The 19,804-nt window shown below is 52.1% G+C and overlaps 1 protein-coding gene across 1 annotated transcript; it reads left to right on the forward strand.

The window, feature by feature from the left end:
• The first annotated feature begins 6,954 nt into the window (after positions 1-6,954).
• Positions 6,955-10,083, forward strand: LOC100898059 (phosphoribosyl pyrophosphate synthase-associated protein 2). The gene is made up of 9 exons (XM_003739879.2): positions 6,955-7,064; positions 7,189-7,323; positions 7,913-7,965; positions 8,149-8,218; positions 8,330-8,618; positions 9,046-9,171; positions 9,277-9,399; positions 9,526-9,672; positions 9,806-10,083. The coding sequence occupies exons 2-9, from the start codon at positions 7,226-7,228 to the stop codon at positions 9,968-9,970; spliced, it is 1,071 nt and encodes a 356-aa protein (XP_003739927.1). The 5' UTR covers positions 6,955-7,064; positions 7,189-7,225; the 3' UTR covers positions 9,971-10,083.
• The last annotated feature ends 9,721 nt before the right edge of the window (positions 10,084-19,804 follow it).

A 19,804-nucleotide genomic window follows, 5' to 3' on the forward strand; every position in this document is an offset into this window, starting at 1 on the left:
GGACGCCCGCGTCGGCTGAGATTTGCCAGGTAGGGACCGCGAATCCGTCGGCAATGCTGCGTTGCTGCCCGTCTCCGTTGAGATGGACGAACTCGGAGGGGTTTTGACGGTCGCATTGGACGATCGTCGACTGCGCTCTCTGGCTGCTTCCACTGCAGCCACAGCGTGCGCGGCTTCTCTAGCGAAACTTTCACTGACGGGCTCCTCGAGCTCCCACTCGCTATCGTCCTCGATAAGCGAACTTATTTTCTCGTTGAATGCGTGAATCGCAGCGGCATGTCGTGCGATTTGCCGGATCGAGATCTCAGGGTCGTCATCCGGGAACATGGGGTTTGACGAGTGCAACTCATCGATTGACCCGAGCTCACCGAGCATAGTCGACCTGGTCGTAGTGCGTAGTCTTCTCGTGCTCCTGAGGTCGTTCCTTCGTATCTTCTCGGCGTCTTCCTCCGTCGCCCTGGCCCGCGACGCGTTGTCGTCGGTCAGGCCTAGCGAGGCTCTCTTCGGAGGCATTTTCCAGACTTGCGGTTTCCTTGCGTTGTGTGATTATCCTGGTCACGGCACCAAAATGTCGGTACCCGAGCCCGGGAACTTTTTTCGGCAACGGTCAGGATTCCGGAGTTCTTTCTTTCTCTTATCTACGAAAAGAAGAGACGCGCTCTTCCCATTCACGATATCACTACTCTCTCTTTTTATCACGTGAATGTTTCGGGCTTGGACAATCGTCCTCGCTCTCGGCGCGCTCTGTACGCTTATCACAGTTATTCTCGTTTCTAGAAATTTAACACTGTTTCCCATCCTTACTTTTTTCGGGCTGAACCACACAGCCAAGGTTCAACGTCCCGGTTACTGTTGTTCACATTGCTTCCGAGGACGGATCCATAGAGCAAATGTACCCAGGAGGATCAAGGCCGAGTACCTGCGTTTCCGTAAGGAATATTTTCCCGGCAGCAGGGATCGAACCCACACTGCCTCCCGCGCGACCGGCGTCATTGCGGCATTTCACGAAGTGAAACGCAAGTTTGCACTAGTAGTGACAAACGCGCTAGCCACTCGGCCACCCGACGGTTACTGTTTTCCATCAACAGATGTTTTCCGGCTGCCTGAAGCGTCGAACAAGATATTTCGCGCGAGTAGCAGCTCGGAATGAGTATTTTGTAGATACCCCGACCCGGGGCCCATGATAATGGACTTGAGGATATTTCTCGGACAGAAGGGCTCGCTCTGACATTTGGGGCCCTCCCTATCCTCTTTCCGGGGGAGCTCCGAGAGTATTTATTAATTTACGGAGGAATTGCGCCGGAGCAAGAGCTCCTCGGAGGTTTCGCAAGTTGGATATCGCAGTCTAGCGAAGTAACTTCAGTCTGTCCCTCCTTCGTTTTGCTTAATTCAATCGCGATTTCCTCGTGATCTTTGGCATCTTTCGAGGTTCACAAACACATGCAGATAGATGATCCTGAAGTCAGGAGTTGTCGATCCGCTATCCGACCGCTGGCACTGTCAGGCCTGGATGAGTCCAATGAAGAGGAGACCTCTAGCTTTCCCTCGGAGGCCGTGCTCTAAACCTGCGTGACCAAAGAATCCGTTTAGCTACTCGAGAGGAAGCGGGAGAGGGCACGATTGAGTGCTCGTGTACCGGTTCACCATACAGTTCTTGGATTCGGGGAAGTCTACGGAATCTCCATAAGATCCAAAGCTTTATGAATATGCTCCCATCTGCTTATTTTCCTCGAAGCTTTCGGAATGTCGTCAACTGTGCTGTCAGAATGGAGGGTTTCGAATCATCAAACAAATGCCTCCAAAAACCTCGTGGAAGCGGCCGAAACCCGATACACCGAGGTTTTTCCCGCATTCCCATATTCGAGCTTCGGGTCGGGATCCGTCCGATTTTAATGAGCGGCAACTCCGTTCGCACCCTCGTTGAGGCTTCAGTTGAGGCATGCATCTTTATCTACAGGGATCTTCCTCGGATTCATCGATGCGAAGCCTGAGCCCGCGGTGACGGGAGCGGAAAGTATTTCTCACTATCTCAGATCCTGGAGGATCCCGCAGGGAGAATATTCCCGTTCAAGAGCACAGGCTCAAGAGCTTGACTTATCTGATGATTTTCGGTCGGGTCCGTCCGAATGAAAGACAGTTCCTACACGAGTTTCCAAAGTGCAGGTATTTCGGCTCATTCATCCGAGCATGTTTGAAGCAGCGCTGCAGTACAGCGTCCTGCCCTCGTGACTCCATACTGTATCGAATTTTCGGCGGAGGGGAATGTTAGACGAGGGTTGTTGTCTGTATTGAAATCCGATGGTACGTCGCACAAGGCACTCGTGTGAGTGACAGCGCACAGCTAACGGCATGGAGGGTATCCGGCGGCATGAAGCTTCTTCTGTCATGTCACATGCATGTCGCGACGTAATGGCAACAGGAGAAAGCTAGCCCGAAGGCTGCCATTCCTGTCCGTCAGTGTGTTTCGTCGAAGTGCTCACGTTCGCCTAACAGTTTCACAGTCGTCGCTCTGCTGTCCAGCTAAGCGGAAGGTGGGACGTGAGGAGAAATCACTCGAGACGGAGCAGCTTCCGAAATGGAGGAATAAAATCCCTCGGTCGAGGAGCGGTCCCGAACGGGCTGGGAAGACCGAGCTCTGACCTGAAATCATGATTTTCCCGGATACTTTCACGCTTCCTGGCAGAAATACCGAAGAGGCGAGACTTCACCGTGCATGCCTCCCACACCTTTTGCACACTGGCTGGCTCATTCCCTTGCGATGTTTCGCTTCCGAATCCGATAGGTCTCCCCTCCGAACTAGAAAGTACTGAGGCGTATATAGAGATTGGAACACGCACAAGTACGAAAACACGCTGAACGGCCCGACATCGAACGCAACAAAGCAGCGTGTAGGCACGCACCAAAGACAAGAACATTCGACGCACAATGGAATCTAAGGCACGCAGTGAGATGTAGGAGAGAGCTGAATGAAACGGGAGCACGCGGCGGCACTGCAAGGACCGACAATGTTCAGGGTTCAGAGTCTATTTCGAGCAAATAACGAGATGCGCGTTCAGAGTCGTCACCGAGGTCTTCTGTCACTCCGGAGTGCGTTCTGCGGAATTGCTTACTCCAGCATCACACGCACGGCATACGTCGAATGCAAGCGGAGCATACTCCCCACGAGGAGGAATGGAATTCCCTGAATTCGAGTCGAATACCTCAGAGTTTAAGCTTCAACTTATTCCCGCATTTGAATATTTTTCAGTGAGTGAAGCTGCGGTGGCTCCGTCGCACATATGACGAAAGTCAAGATGATCTAATCGTTGGGGTGGGCCAGCAGGCGGAGACATTATCCGGGAACAATTTCGGATATTGATTACAAGAAGCACCCTTCACGACGAGCCCCGTTGGATTGACAAAATCTATTGTTCGTGAGGAAAATTCGCTACACGGGAAGGTTTTTAAGAATTTCTATATGACAAGTTAGCCGAATAAACGGGAAAAAAATCGTTGCACCAAGAATTCGCTGTAGCGGTTTTCGTTGCAACGAGATTTCACTGTATCTTTCATACATGACGCGTGGAATTCCCCCTTCATTCATTTATTGACCGTTCACGAGGCTACGTTTGAAATCGCCATGGGTTCATGCTCATCCTGGAAAAATATCGGGTGCCCGAGGGTGATCGGGTAGAGCCTTGGATCTGAGCCCCACCGCCTTGCGTACTAGGGCCTCGAAGGTTCTAGTCTAGTCATAATTGATTCGAACGGTGGCTCGGGATGATATCGGCTGGCAGGATTGAAGAGGCTTCCATACTCATGAGATCCCATGCTGCAATTCTTATCAGCTGACACTAACATATGTCCTGGGTGATTTTCAGCCCGGAACTTCGCGTATCACACCACTCCTGCGGCTCGTTACCAAAAGGATCAGTCCTCTTGAGACTTCCTATGTGAATTCCAAACGCGGCTGGGGACGTCATTCTAGGTGTCGGAATGTCAGCTCGAGAACAACCTGACGGGCCGAGGTTCACGCAAGAACTCCGACTTGGAGCTGCTCTAGCACCGAGAAGAGTTAGACTAGCGGAGGATTCATCGGCTTGGCGAGAGAAATTCATGATTCGGAAAATCATGAGCTCGAAGAAACCGAGAGTATCATCGAATCAGCGGTTTCAAGTCCCCGTTCATGGAGAAGGATGGTAACTCTTTTGAAGCGCAAAGTAGGATCGGGAACACCGGCTGAGTTCGCCGCGGTCTCTCGTGAACGACGGTAGGTTGAAGCATCCAATCGAACTTTCCTATTTCCATTTTTCGGGGACGAATAATAAATTCATCTTCTGGAACGGGCTCCGCGCTCGGGACAGCGTGACCTTCCCCATGACTATCGAATCAGTAATATGCCTAGTCTCCTCGTCGTAAACAGCAGCGCGGCGTTAGAACCGCATGATCCTGGCGACCTTAGGGAATTGCAAGCCTGCGGCTGCTAGATAAGACTAATTGAGGAGCATTCTCGGTGTTTATGCTGAGTATGTTGAGCGTTCGACGTCCTCCATAGCCCGAGCCTGACAGAAACATTCGGAGAGCACCGAAACAGAAATGATCTCCCCTCGAGTACGGGCTCTTCAGGCCTCTTCTCCGATGCCGATCGGACTTCCAGTCGACGAGTCGGAGATCGTCGATTTCCCTCACAAGCGGATATCGGCGAACTTCGAGCTCGGATTGTTTAGATCTTGCTCGATTTCGGAGCTGTCAGTTTCACTTAGGAGCTAGGTATGCGGAGATTCCCGTTGGGGCGAGATAAAGGCCCACCTCCGCATATTTCTCCGAAAAACATTCTGAGCACATTGGGATTCGGCCCGAGAATCATGCCAGGCATCGGAATACAGGGGGAGGATGGTTTGCATTCCAGATAGAACGCCCAATCGGGATGGATCGAATTCTAGTTCGAGCAGCGATCGTATGACAGCTGTCGTGTTCTACACCCGGGCCCTCGGAGCGAGAATCGGACCGCCCGCCCCGCATCGAATTCAAAAGCACCTCCGGCCTACTGGCAGCTCCTTCTCGATCAGGACCCCATCTGATACCGGGACGAGAAATTTACTTTCGTCATTTTCGGTCGCCAGGACTTTTTCTCCACGGACGGAGAACGGTATGAGCTTCCCAGGATGGAATGAAGAAAGACTTGTGTGACGACAAGAAATATTCGGGCTTCTGACCCACCGAGGGTCCCCGAGTTGTCAACAGATGGGATGCAGATTGAATCGCACTGACGCCGCATCCCGCGAGACGTCTGGTCCGAGTCTGGCGCTTGGCCATCTCGAGGATGTCTCTCGTTCTCTCCGCGCATACGCCGGTATACATTTTTCTGAAGCGAGTGTTCCTCGAACTTCGTTCCCAGCGAGTCAAATGTGGAATCCCACGGAGATCCATGCGATGAGCTCGCTGGTCATCGCTTCGACACGCCGTTTTTCGGGCATCAACCGCGACGATTAAATCTAATTGGTGCGCCCCATTCTCGTTCTTCGAAGGAGAATACGATGAAAACTATCGGCATATCAGACGACTCCTGATTCCCTAAACGATTACTATGATCACTGACATCGACATTGCTCGACCGCAAAAACGAAATTCTCGGAAAGAATGCTTCGTGCTCTCGAGAGGAACACGGCGCGGGCTCCGACTCAGATAAGGGGTATTTCGCTGCCGTGGCCCGGAAGTCTAATGGAAGTTTGTCCCGCGGACTCGTCGCTACGTTATTCCGGCCGCGGCTCCGAAGAGCGTGGTTTTCCGTTCTCACGAAGAAAAAATCCATCCCCACATTGACTTGGAACATCCGCCACGCTGACTGCACCATAGCAGCCCGTCCATGAATTCCTCCATCCATTCTCCCATAGATGTAAATCTTGACATTCGTTGCACCATCTTCTATCCATACGAATAAAAATAGATGAGTCCTCGCCCGCTATCCGGACGTCAATCATACTTCACTACTCCCACGACTGTCCACGCGAATGTGCCTATATAAAGGCATCACAATAAAGCCGTGCGTGTATCCTGGTGTGACTACGCAGCGAATGCTCTCGGTGAGGAAATGGACGCAGAGTAAAATCTCTGCCTCTTATACACAGATTTTCGGCATCTCCGTACCTGTATAGTTGTGCAGTCTCGAAGCTCAAGTGATAATTGTATTATGTAGATCGGGGACTGCCGCTTCCTGATTCAAGATCGTCATCTGAGCTATTTTTCTTATTCTTATCATTTGGTTTGCAGCGCATATAACTCCGCATGGCTTCGTTGAGATTCAACGATGCGGAGCTCATTCAACGCCGCATACAAACAAGCTCATTGGCTTCTTTTCCCGACACGTTTTCTCGGCGCGTCGGTGAGCGCGCAGAGAGCCCCCGTTGCGAAGTTGCAATCTCAAGTCAGAGGCCTTCGACTCTGATTCCCAGATCGTGATCCCCCTTCCCCCCGGGATCGCAGGATCGATTCTAAGAAACGCGCCTTTATTTTGAACTCCGCAGAATTCATTCTGCTGTTCTGCGCGCTCAGGCTTGACTCCCAGTCATTCGAGTTCGAGCACTGCAAGTCATCGGCATCAATCGGCGTGGCACCGTTGTTTGCCACACGTCCGCTCTGGGGTTGTCTGGACGTCTCTGAGTTCCCCTCCTTGTCGGAATATGATCGATTATAACCTATGAGGATGTATACCAGCCTCGAGAAAACCAAGCTCAATCGCCTAGGGCTGAGAAGGCGAAAGTTGTCTTCTATATCAAGAGCCGGCGCCCGTGGCACAACTCTACACAATGGCAGGCCCGTCCCGAACTCGCGCTCCTGATGCTCACGTTCCGGCAGGTAGCGATCGACGTTCAGTACAAGGCTACACGATTTTCGTTGATTACAATCTCGAGATAGGGATAGCGACGAATGTCCTTATCTCTTATCTGACGCCGCTAGTAGCGAGACGCTCCCATCGTCTACTAGTCGGCGCAGTCAGATTCGAGTGCGCGACCATACTGTGTCTCTCGGAGTTGCGTAATTTTGGATTCGTGCTGCTTCTTGGCGAAATCTCCCAAGTTTCCGCGGTGGGTGATCCATGGATTTTCGATACGAGTGACTTCATCGATTGCGGGATAGTCTCATCAAAACCTCCCGTCAGAAAGTTCCTCCGGCTCGGGGAGATAACATGGATTTCTCTCCACATTCTAGACATCGCCGCAGCGCACTTGTCCAGCGAATTCTCAGGATGCCGAACTCTAACGAACTGTCCAAGCTCCCAGCTCCGAATGAGATCGTTATTCTCAGCGGGAACTCTCATCTGGACCTGGCCCACAAAATTGCAGCGTATGTTTGAAGCTCTATTTCGAAGTGCAACCTTCAGATGTCACAAATTCTACCCGCCTAGCGGGGAGATATCCCAACTCTCTGAGAGGAGTTTCGAACAAGGAGAGAAATGCCCAAGCTCCATCCTAGAGCCATGAGTCCGGATGTCCAGCTCTATTTTCCCGATTTTCGGAGACTCCTCCGAGGACATCAAGCAGAAGCGCCTATTGTCTTCATCGGAACTCATTTCTCTCCCGTATCACAAATTTCCACGACAGTGACTCCTTTCAAGTGAACACCGCACCGAATCTCAAAGATCCGAGTTTCGCCGACGTGACTTTTAGCGAGAATCCACGATTCGATTACCAAAGGCGTGTTTGGACTGACTGAGGAGTTTTGCTTCCAATATTCTGAGGCGAAAAAAAAGTATGATCCTATCGCACACATAAACACTCGCGGGAGTCTAGCAGACTAGCGAAGGATCTCTATCGAACTTATCGAGATCCTCAAATGTACGGAACTTCGAGACCACGGAAGGCGGGAACTCACCGCGGGAGGAGTTCCGGTCGAGGGTCGGCTGAGATTCTGAAAAGCAAATATTTGTTTCCAGGAGCATAGGCACGAAGGTCGGCAAGAGCAAAGTTCTCCATTTTGCTAATAAAGGTAAAGTGCCCTGAGAGTAGAGTGCGGCGTGCGTTTTACGTGCATTGGATTCCCTTTGAGTGCCGCTCGCGCTCGGCTTATTAGCGGGGACACATGATGCCGAGCTCCGCGTTACCATTGAACTTTGCCCAGTGCCGCCCACGATTTTTGAAACAAGTACGTCAGACGTCTCCTCGGTTACAGAGAGCGCTGTGGACATTGACGAGTCGGTCAGGAGTCGCAACGTCTACCTCATCCAGTCCGGCTCTACAAAGTGAGTTGAGTCTGCCTCACCGAAATTAACATTTCGGAGCTGAAGCTCTACGAATGGCGATCCAGGTTCCGTGAATTTCTGCTGAATCAAGTTCCCTGCATGACCTTCCAGAGATGTCAACGATTCGATCGTGGAGCTGTTGATCATGGCCTACCACTGTCAAACATCTGCGGCTCGCAAGGTCGTAGCGGTGGTTCCGTATTTTCCGTATTCGAAGCAAAGCAAGATGAGGAAGCGGGGCTGCATCGTATCGAAACTTCTGGCACAAATGTTGATCAAAGCTGGAGTCAATCATCTCGTCACCATGGATTTGCATCAAAAAGAGATCCAGGGCTTCTTCGACATTCCGGTGGATAACCTTCGCGCAAGCCCTTTCCTCCTGCAGTACATCACACAAAACGTAGGTGACCAGTTTCCGATCTCACCGGACTGCTGGTGCGCTTTTCGCAGCGCCGCCGTCTTTTCAGATTCCGAACTGAGGAACAGCAATCTTCGTGGAAGAGAGGAGCAATTTATTCCCTCTTTTCCAAAGCGAAATTAAATTCCTCGCTCCTCTATTTATTACCGCCTCGCAAACAGGCTGAACTCGCCTCGCGACGCCGAGATGAGGGGAGCTCCTTCGACAGCTGTCCCAGAGCCTCCAACGGAAGAACAGTTCCGAAACTTGATCTAGAAATATATTCGCTCAACGACCTCTCTCCATAAATTCTTCAATGGAAGGCTCGGTCACAAAGAGATTCTTTCGGAGACTAGGCATACTCGGAATCGACTTCCCAAGTTCAGACTGCATGCTTGAGAGCAATCGATAAGAAAGGGGGATTTTTCAGATCGCTGACTACAAGAACTCGGTCATTGTCGCACGTGTTCCCGCTCAGACGCACAAAGCCTCGGCGTTTGCGGAAAAACTCCGCGTTGGGATGGCCGTCATCCACAACAAAGCTGTCGACGAAGAGGTTCGGATACGCAATAACCCGTACACATCGAAATTCTCATATCTATGATTCCGGAGCAGATTTAACTCGATCACAAGCCATCGAAACGATATTTTTCGATCCCAGATTACGGATGGACGCCATTCGCCCCCACCCGAGGCATCTCGGAAGATTTCAGAGTGCCACGAATCAGCTCCAGAAATGAACTCGGCGATTGTGGGCGATGTTCGAGGCAAGAACGCGATCATGGCGAGTGTTCCTGACCCTCTATGAGCCATTGAGGAAATCTCACGGGCAGATACCGAAAACACGTATCACAGACCACAATAAACACGAGAGCTTCGGCGCCCCAATAATTTGGCCCGTTTTCCGCAGGTGGAGGACCTGATCGATGATTTGAGTCAGTTCGTCTATGCAGCGGAGTTTCTGAAATCCTACGGCGCTAGACGAATCTATATTTTGGCGACTCACGGCATTCTGTCGCAGGACATCGACATTCTCGAAGATTCGCCCATCGACGAGGTTCGAGTCCGTACCATCTAATTTCAGCGGCGGTGGCCGAGGGATGCTTCCCGCTTCCCCAAGAGTCGCACCAGCAACTTCGAAAAAAAATCTGCGCCTTTGATCCGCTCGCTCAACGATCCTCTCCTTCCAGGTCATCATCACGAACACCGTCCCCCATGACCACGAGTTGCAGAAAATGCAATCGAAGAAAATCAAGACCATCGACGTCTCGATATTACTGTCCGAGGCGATCCGTAGAATCCACAACAAGGAGTCGATGTCTTATCTGTTCAGGAACGTCGGCCTCGAGGATTAAATTGAGGGCCGGAGGGCTCGTAGAGCTCCCTCCGCCTATAGAACGAGTTTGGGAGAGCGAGGGTCGTTTCCCAGCCATACCTTCAGAATAAAGGATAATCCCTCTGGATCTTCCAGCTTCTTACGTGTGTACGAATCGTCGTCATCGTTCTCCTCCTCGCTTCCCCTGACAGAGGATTCCGTATCTGCCCGTGCGAACACGCATGACTTCGGGCGAAATGGGCAGCAGCCGGGAGCAACGTTTGGATTCGGATTAATTCAGATGAGGGGAATTTCGCCTCCTGCATGAGAGGAGGTTCTGACCCATTCCAGGTTCCCCGTTTGCTGCTACTGCTTGTGCTGCTCCTCGCTTTTTCGCTCAGTTGACTCTGCGCTAAGCTGAGTGCGTCAACAGCACACAGACTGTGAGTTTCCCATTCGCGAGCAGTGAAAGCTCTCACTGCTGGCAGCGAGAGCCGGCCCGTCGGCCAACATGCATCCCCTTTTGGGATCTGAACCGGCTCGTCTAGAGTTCAGGCGGGGAGACTCTATTGGAGACTTCGTTTGCTTAGGCACAAGGAATGCTCTATCAGTCTTCTGAAACTTTGCAATCCCGACCCAGCTTAGTCCATGTTATCCCGTCATCGACCAAGCTCGAATATGTATGTGGAAAGAGATTTCCGAAACGTCCCGAGAGTTTTTGATCATCTCCACCGAAGTCGTCCCGGGTTCGGGAGTCGAAACTTTGAGCATCTCTGCATAAGGTTCTCTCGTGGAGTGTTTGTGTGAGCCGAATTTTCCCGAATCAAGGCTCCAAGTCGGAAATGAAAGCTTCGGGCCATTTCCTCGGATTCCTTCATCTCCTCTGGCCCTCATTTCCCGCAGCCGTACCTTTTTCGTGAGCCAACACCTCTCCCGATGTGTTCAAGATCCTATGCGGAGAAACACCATAGATCGTGAAAGGGTGCGGGTAGGAACGATCCCTTCAACATAGGGCCCTATGGGGGAAAGTCGATCTCGGAGCCCGCTCGATTCTACGAGGCACTCGCCTCGTCTACGGCGAGAACATAGAGAAAGAGAAACGCCTCTCGAGGAGTTGAGAGAGTCTTCGAGATAAGATCCACCGAGCTGACCACAGGATCTCTCCGTCTGCTGGGACGGGGCGTCATACTGGGGATTTCACAGCAGGTCACGTGAGCGCAACCGCCCGTTCGACAGTCACGATCGATCAGACCCTCCGACAAAGATACATTGGAACGATCGTAGGTCGAGAACGCCGCTTCGTCCTGGAGACGAAGGACCTTGTTGAGAGGAGTTGAATCTTTGGTTTTGGAATCCGATCCCTATCGAGAGCGATCCGAATTCGAGCTCACAGCTGCTCCATTCAGTCGGCGTATTGTGTGTCCACACGTCGTAGATCCCCATGAGCCGAAACAAGGACTAATGACCAGGATGCCGAGGGAGTTGCATTCATGCTGGAGCCTTCCGTCAACTCCGTATTCCTGGCGGCTGCTTGTGCGTATCTTACGCTAATGAGAGCCGAAGGATAGCGTTGTGATGCAACCCACGGAGACCATCCCTCCCGTCCCATATACCTACTCTTCCCAATAACGAGGAGGTTTTTGATGTATGAGACAGCGTACGATTGCAGAACCTGCCTTTAGCCGTCAGCCACGGACAAACAACAGCGACCGAAGACGTCACAATCGCAGTCTTGTAGGTACTTGGCGGATGATATCTTGCTCAATCTGGTCACTCGAATATGGACCAACTCTCGCCGTCGTCCACGGATCCATCGAGGCGTACCACTTACGCTTTGCGCTTTTCGTGGGGCATCCTTAGCGATCTGGTCGTCGACTATTAAAATCTCGCGAAGTCCCCCCGAGACGGAATTCTATTCGCGTCCCTCCTTGAGAGCATACGGGGAATGGATCGGGAGGTCCATTCGGTCAGCCCCATTATTTGAGTCGGTTTCGCCGGAGAGGTGTGCAGCTTAAGCTGCTCTCCAATATCGCTTAGAATATTCCGATTCCGATGATGGGATCGGGTTCCAAGCCTCAATCGACCTGCAGCAGTGCATGATTCTCAGAGGGGAGCGGGAGCATGAAATCATTGGATGCACCCGAACATATGATTAGGGCTCTATGATCTAGGCTCGGGCTCGAGGCGCCCCTTCCGGCTCGGAGTCTGCGATTGAAAAAGTCAGGCTCAGCTTGCCAACGCAGACGCGTGCAGCGATCTTGACCTTGGCCGCGAAGATACAATCGCTGCACCGCCCCCGGGTTGTTAACCCCGAATCGATCGAGGAAGGCCACTCTTTTCGGCCTCAAGGGGGGGGGGAGTGGTAAACAAGGGCATGAATTTGTCGTCTCTATCCCTTGAGGAAAAAACGCATTCCGCTCTTCTAGGAGAGCCCGTCGAACGCCCGCATCCGCGAGACAGGCCCCTGAGGGACGAAATAAATCTTGCATCCTCGAGAGTCGTCATGATCCGAAATTAGCTCTGAGAGTTCGGACTCAAGCTCCGACACTCTATCCTGCGACCGCCCCGCTCAGAGAGATTCCGAGGATCGCGGGGCGTTGACCATGAACATGACATGAATGAGCCGTGTTGTATGGAGGGCAATTTTCAGGCGGAAATCCCAATTTCCGATCAGATGTGCTTGTCCTCCAGTTTCCCTGAGTTGGAATATGCGGCCTGTCCTGTCCCGGATGGGGTTACAAATTCAATTAGCTCTTCTCCAGAAGGGTTTCGTCTATTGCGTGGCTTGGGGAGATAGTGTTCGAGGGTGCAGGGGAATTCCTCTCGAGGGAGGATCGTAAAATTCCCCACCTTCACGGCAACCTTCGGGGACTACCAGAACAAGAAAACGCGCATCTCTTGTCGGGTTTGCGTGGAATCGAAGTTTTCTCTTCCTCTGACACGGATCCGGCGCTAATCCTACCGCCAGATGGGGTGGGCTCATGCAAAAGCTGTATTTCGCAACTACGAAAAGGTCTTCGACAAAACTTCGGAAGTAAAGGCCTGCACAGAAGGTACTTCTCAGACCAGGGACCCATACACTGGTGAAATTTGTGAGATCGAAGTTTCCTTCTAATATGAGGTCTCGAGGAACGGGAGTTCCTTCACATGCGGGACTTGAGGCGGAAGTAGGATTCCGAAAAAAAGCCCGAGAAACTCAGTCCGACCCGTCGGAGACCGTAACCCCGAACGGTTGAAGAACCTCCTCCTTCGTGAGACTATCACTGCGTGCACGGGAAGCGCTCCATGTGAGGGTCTGTCAAGAATCTATTTAGAGTTACTTTATTGCTCAAGCTAAATCCGTTCATCCGAGGGCGCGAGCCAAGCTGGCTAACTTTCTCCACGGGCCGCTGGCTCTGGAAAATTCGAAAAGGTTACAAAAGCGACCAGAATAGGGTTTCGATATCCCCGCCTCCATCGAGGTCTGGGAAGCGGTCCGAAGGAAAGACTCACCTGCTTCCGGTACTGTGGTACCGACTTCTGAGAGAAACGACGTGAAAAGCGGCCGGGCAAGGGATAGGCACCGTGCATAGATAAATAATTAGAGCTTAATGCTATATTGTGATATTGATTGAGGTGTATGTCGACCATCGCATAACGCGACGATTCCGGAAATCCTCGAACTTTTCCGTGACTCTCTCATTCTCCCTCGATCATCGTTGGAAGTTGGAATGTTGTATGATCTCCGATTGTGAAAATAGATGCATGTGAAAGATTCCTCAAGGATCCTTCTCAGAGAGAGAGAAGTCTCTTTCCGATACCCATTTTCCTTTTCTGTCCACGTTTCCTCGAACTATGTCCATTGTCCAAATAAGCGAGCCTGACTGGACATACCCTTCCGGATTCGATTCGGACTTGAGAATTCCGAAAGAACTAAGGTTATCAGATGTCATCCTATGACGGCCGATCCCAATGTCCCCGAGCTACAGCGAATCCTCAAGGAGAGATGACTGGACCAGACCGAAACTTAGAGAACCGTCTCGGGAGCTGCTGTTGCTCCTGCCTTTGACCGATTGCATCAGCGAGCCTTTGTTTTGAGACTAGCTGGCGAGATTCCTGAAGAAGCCCGGAAGCTCTCTGAGTGCCTTCAAGCGCCGCTGTCCCAGCTTGAGGAGGAGGTCGACTGGTAGGTTGGTCGCTGGGACGGCTGTCAATTGTTCCCACGAGTTGGTTTCGGGAGCGTACTTGACAAATTACAAATCTCGGCTGACAGCAAGAAAACTTTGTCCAGCTGTCCCGGATGTCCGACGTGTGTCTTAATTCTTCTGACCTTCTGCTCTCGTTCGAAACATGACGGCGACAGGATATGCTTCATCTGATTTTCGCAAAGAAGGAGAGCGTGAATTTTCCAGGAAGCGCCATTTCTCAATTTGAAGTCCAGATGCTCGAGCCCGGGCCCGCCTCGGGGAAGTCAATACGGGAAAAACTGGATCGCTCAGAGAACCGAGCATCTCGAGTACTCTCGATTTCGGGAGAAGGCCCATCAGATGCCGCCCCTCCCAGAACCGAAATCGTACTCCGACGATCGGAGTGCCCCTCGCACGCAGGGAACTCATCGCATGAGACCCCCATTAAGCCCCATAGTCGAGTCGATGTTCGGACCGAGACTCGTTCCTCTCGACAAGTGCCCCAACGGAAGACGCGTCTCGTGCACCCCGTTGAGTTCCTTGGACAAGGAGAGCTCTCAACGAGAAACAAGCAGAAAGACATCCGGCTCTGGAGAAATTGATTGCTGATGACTGATTAAGAGCGTGCGTCAAGACCGTGATTCGCCGTGGGATTCCCTCCCTCTTCCCTCGCGTGCCAGCGACCAGCCCATGAGAACCCTCTCTGAAGGGCCTTTCCCAAGCAGCGGAGAGTTCTTGCCTCTTGGAGTCCTCGAGAACGCCAGAGTTGTGCGTGACTCCGCAAGGCAGGAGGACATGTGACTCGAAAGTTCTCCAAACCTATTCGGAGCGTGACGAAAAATCACACACGTATCGAAGATGTAGAATAGGTGAGTGCCAGATCGTTGCCAACTGCCTTCCGTTCATATGCGGCCGACGCTGCCTGCTAGGAATGACGCTCGAGACGGAGTGCACCGTGCTAACACGGTTGCGGTGCACTTGGTAAATGTGTGCAGGAGAGAATGTTCCTCGTCCTAGGGTGATTGATTATGCAGAAACGTTGTTTGGGAACTCTCGTGTTCGCCAGTGCCGGCTCCGGAGTTCGTCGTGTTCCTCGCGAGGAAAAGTTTCGATGAAGAGTTTCTCGGAAACATCTTCAGACTCTATTCAGCTCGTTCCGTGGGAAAAACTTGTTGCTCTCTAGCACCAAACACCCTCGATTATATCGAGCGCTGGGATGGTTCAACAGGGACCAGAGGAATTTCCTGCCTGGACGAAACATCAATTCATGAGAGAACTCTCCGGTCTGGGTCCGACGAGCTCAGACGCAATTATTCAGCGTATTTTCCCAAGTCCGCTCCTTGACTGTGAGAGCCCCGAGAAGGTCGCGGAAATTCTCCTGTGATCCTTGGACGTCGGAGATCGGGACCAGACGCGCGACGAATTTGAGTGGAAACTCTGACAGTGGAATTCGGACTTGATTAGATTTCCAGTGTCACGTTCGACTTTTTTCCTAGCTGACAGCGACGGTCGGCGATGTTCTGAAGTCAGCGAGCATGAAGCGACTCCTCGCTCAGCGACGTATTTACATATATGTGTGTACGTTTCTTTACGTTGGTGAGCCATCTCCATATATGTACCAGCAGGGCAAGGATCCGAGCGAGGTCGGTCGCTGAGAATCCCCAGAGAGCGTTTGTGGGCTTCGGGGATTACGGGATAAGGACTGAGACTGTCGCTTGCGTAAAGATAGAGTGGCCAGTCTCCAGTAGCGAAAGCCTTTCCGGCGAGCCCAAGCGTGGCTCGGTGGACTTAACTCTTGACATGGGAAAGACATCGAAACAACCTAGCTGCGTTTTGCGAGCATCAACAGGGAGAGGTGCACAGAGAGGAATAGGAGGAACTTCCTGCAGGTTCCCGCGTTTGCGACTCGGGAGCAGGACTCGCTGCGAGTAGAGTCCAGGAGACTCCGAATTCAATTTGCCTGAATGTGGGCATCCATAATATCTCACTCTTACAGTCACAAGGAATATTCCATGGGCTGGCCGGCTAGCCAGCTGTCTGGCGAGCCGTCTTCCCTGCCTCGGGATTCTGTTTCATTCGGGATGCAAGCTTCCTGCATCTCCGCCACTCGCGACTAGCGAGCTTGTCACGTGAGGCTGCTGCTCCTCCATCTCTGTCGAGTGTTTCTCGTCCAATATTTCGCCCCGGCTCGTTTGACACAATCTCAAGTGAGCGGATCCGGGAAGCCCTCCTCTGAGCTGCGGCGGAATGAGACGGCCGGGCGGAGAAATGAATTCATGAGTTCTTGTGACCTCTGCCTCGCCTTTGTGTTCTTTCGGGAGTCCTTTACGTAAAGAGAGCAGCACGTGTGTGGGCATGTGTAAGCCCGGCACGGCGACCACGGTACATACAGATGTCATAAGAGGCATTTGATCCGAATATTTTGATAAGCGCGTCTCGGCAAAACGTCTGGGTTCGAATGGAAGAACGGTGGTGATGACGTCATCGCTAGTGACGATAGAGATCTGGACCGCATAAGATGGAGAAAGCCGAGATCAAAGCAGCAGGCTCCACTTGCCCACTGGATTGAGTTTGTCGAGACAAGTGGAAATGTGTTCAGGAAACTACTTTGATAGAGGTCTCTGTTTTTGCCCGACGCAACGCCCGCTCCTTTTCTGTCTTTTGTTTCTTCGCGTGCGTGGCGCCGTCGACAGCGGCCCTCGTTACCTCTTTGGATAACCGTTACTCGGTCGGTCGGTCGGTCGATCTGTCCTCCGCTTTGAGCAACCGAGCTAGACTTTGTCGTCCGCCAGGTAGGAGGGGATAACTCGTTCTCTAGCCTTGGTGAGCAGAACGTACGCTCCCCACGGAGCCCGAGGGCTCGTGTGGGACACACTCCAGAATTTCGTGACGTCGCCGACGGCCGTCGTCCGCGTCGAACGACCGACCGACTCTACTTGGATAGCCGTGTGTGGACATCTCCCGCTACGGAGATGTTTTTCCGTCCGTCCGGCGCCTCCAGGCACCGGCTGCTGCGGAGATTCCTCAGCAACCCGAACAATTCATCGTAAAGTTCTAGCCGAGGAGGTTATAGGCTATCATTCAGGGAAAAGCTATAAAAACTCTGCTGAGGTCTTAAGCAGGTGAGGAGTGTTCTTGACCTGTCTGTGGATAAGATGAGTCCTTCTTCGATTTAGCGTTCGCTATATTTGCCATGATTCGATGACACACACCGCAGAATTCCGATTTTTCTCATAACGGGTCGCTGGTTCCTCGAATGGGCCTTCCTTGGTATTGTGCGTCTCTCGCCTTGAGCAGAACTGCGACATATCGACCTCGGAGCTTCATCGTCACCAGGTGTTGAGATTCCCCGTCAGGATTCGTCTCCGGAAACCGCCATCGATGATGGAGCCGACCCCGAAGGTCGATTGCTGAATCGGGAACCAAAACGGATAAATCCGAGGAAAGCCTCATCGCTGTCGAACTCCCGGCTTCAGCAGCAGCAATCCCGATCTATCACGGCGTCGGTACGAGCGAGGCTCTCGCGATTCCTGGCTCAGGCTCGGGCTCTGTGGACTTGAGAGCGCTCCTACCGATAGAGGACACAACACAGATCTCGATATTCTTCAAGAAGAAACGAGGTATCAATCCGCTCCTCTCCCGATGCGTGGAGCGACCCGGCTTGAGGGCTTCCTGTCCGATTCTGCCACAGGGGGTCCTAGGAGGGATTTGGCTCCTCCGCTCTCCTACAGAACAAAACAGTAATGTCGGTCACCGTACCAAAAATCGGAGTCATTAGCGTGTCAAAGAACTCAAAATTACTTCATGACGATGCAGAATCATTCCTGCTAGCGTATGAAGAAATTTTCCACTCGATCAATCGCATCGTTCTCAAGTTATTCCGGAAAATTAGCAAGTTTTTCTCCGGTGTTCGCTGGATGTTTCCCCTCTCCACTAGCTGTCTCCACATGACGCCCCGAACGTTCCACCGAGGCTCGATTCGAAAGACGACGCAGCACCCTACTAACATAAGTGAGCATGATCGGGGTGATCGGATGCTGATCGGGGTGATCAGAGGATCGAGAGCGTTCCAATAAGTTCCATTCCCTCCAGCCTCAGGACTCAGGAGCTACTCCCAGAGCTTGCGAGTCAGCATCGCATGGGAGTCATGTTGTCATTCATGGTATACCGACCGCCCGAGTCTGCGAAACTATGAGGACCGCTCGCTTTGCATTAGCCAATGAGCCGATAGCTCCGAGATCGAACGCAGAGCTCTCCAGAATATCCTCAAATGATATTAAGGCTGCTCCGGCGACAATCGCACCATTCGAATGACGGCGCAGCAGCCTACCGAGCGAGCTTCCCTAAAACGAAGGCTCGAATCGCCTCGGGACCATGATCGGGGCGATCAGAGGATCGAGTGTTCCAATGGATTTCATTCCTGCCAGTCTCAGGAGCTCATCGTCTTCCAGAGCCTGCGTATCTGCGTCGCATAAGTTTCATGTTCCTTTGCATTCTATCATGTTATTTCGCATCCTATCATGTCATTCCGAGCGCCCGACTGTTAGAAGTTATGAGGACAGCTCCCGTCGCGTTTCCATAGCCACGAAATTGAACGTAATGCTTCCCCAAATTATTCCACAAGGAGATTATGTCTTCCATCATTCTGTAGTGTATCCTATAGATGAGTCCGTGATCTGTGATTTCTGTCGACAACTCTCTCGGGACTTAGAGAGCATCTCATTCGACACGCGGGCAATTCAGCCGTGAGGGCGCGAAGCGCCCTCATGACTAGCGTCCTGATGAATGAGCCCAGACGCCGGACGGCATCCAGCGATTTGCAGTATTGCGCGACGATGGCTGTGTGAGCTTTCGGAGGAAATCGCGAACCTTGCCGAGGTGAGGGAAAACGTGCCGAAGAAAAAGGAATAGGAGTATGCATTCGAGGGTCGATTTCGATCCGGGCTACAGTTCCGGTAATCTTCCCCCGAACACATGAGGCGATACATCACAGGTAGTATCGCTTCTCGCGATTGTTGCGAAAGGATAATTTCACACCCGCCGAGGAGATCTACATATGTATGTAAAAGCTGAATCTTCGTCCTTCATCGGAAGGAATCCACGCCATGAATTCTATAGGGAGACGAAATTCGGAACGAGATTTCCCGACCTAGACTCGACAGTATGGATCTTTCTTCCCATGAAATTTCGGCTTCCCGCAACGGAGTAATATCAGTTCCCCAAATCACCGATAGGGTATCGATTGATTCAACGGATGACTTTTTGATCAAAAAACGTTTCCTTGTCGCGGCCCGCTCTGGTTCCGAATTCCCCACACCGACCAGCATCACAGGGAGTGACAGTGTTTGTCCAAGCCCGCTCGACGCGTCTCTCTGTTGCCCCTCCTCTCTCCTCTGCTTCGACTCTCTTCACTGGTCCAAAGCAGGACTCAAATTTCTCTGAGGCCACGCTGCTAGGCGTCAGACGTCATTCCCTCATAATTTGGAATCTCAGGGGACGCCATAGGGATTGGAGTCACGTCACATCGGCCTATTAGCAGCCCTATGATCTGCAAGCCCTATTCGGCTTACGCTCATTACGATCTCGTCGAGAGGAATCAGGAATTCTTGAAGGAGCTGTGGAGCCTCTCCTGGAAAGTACAGGTGCTGGTGATGCGATCCCGACTCCAAGTGTGTCCTTCCTTCCCTCGCGCAAGCGAGCCGATCCGG

This window comes from Galendromus occidentalis, unplaced genomic scaffold, assembly GCF_000255335.2.
Source record: "Galendromus occidentalis unplaced genomic scaffold, Mocc_1.1 scf7180000076600, whole genome shotgun sequence".
In the NCBI taxonomy this organism is placed as follows: domain Eukaryota; kingdom Metazoa; phylum Arthropoda; class Arachnida; order Mesostigmata; family Phytoseiidae; genus Galendromus; species Galendromus occidentalis.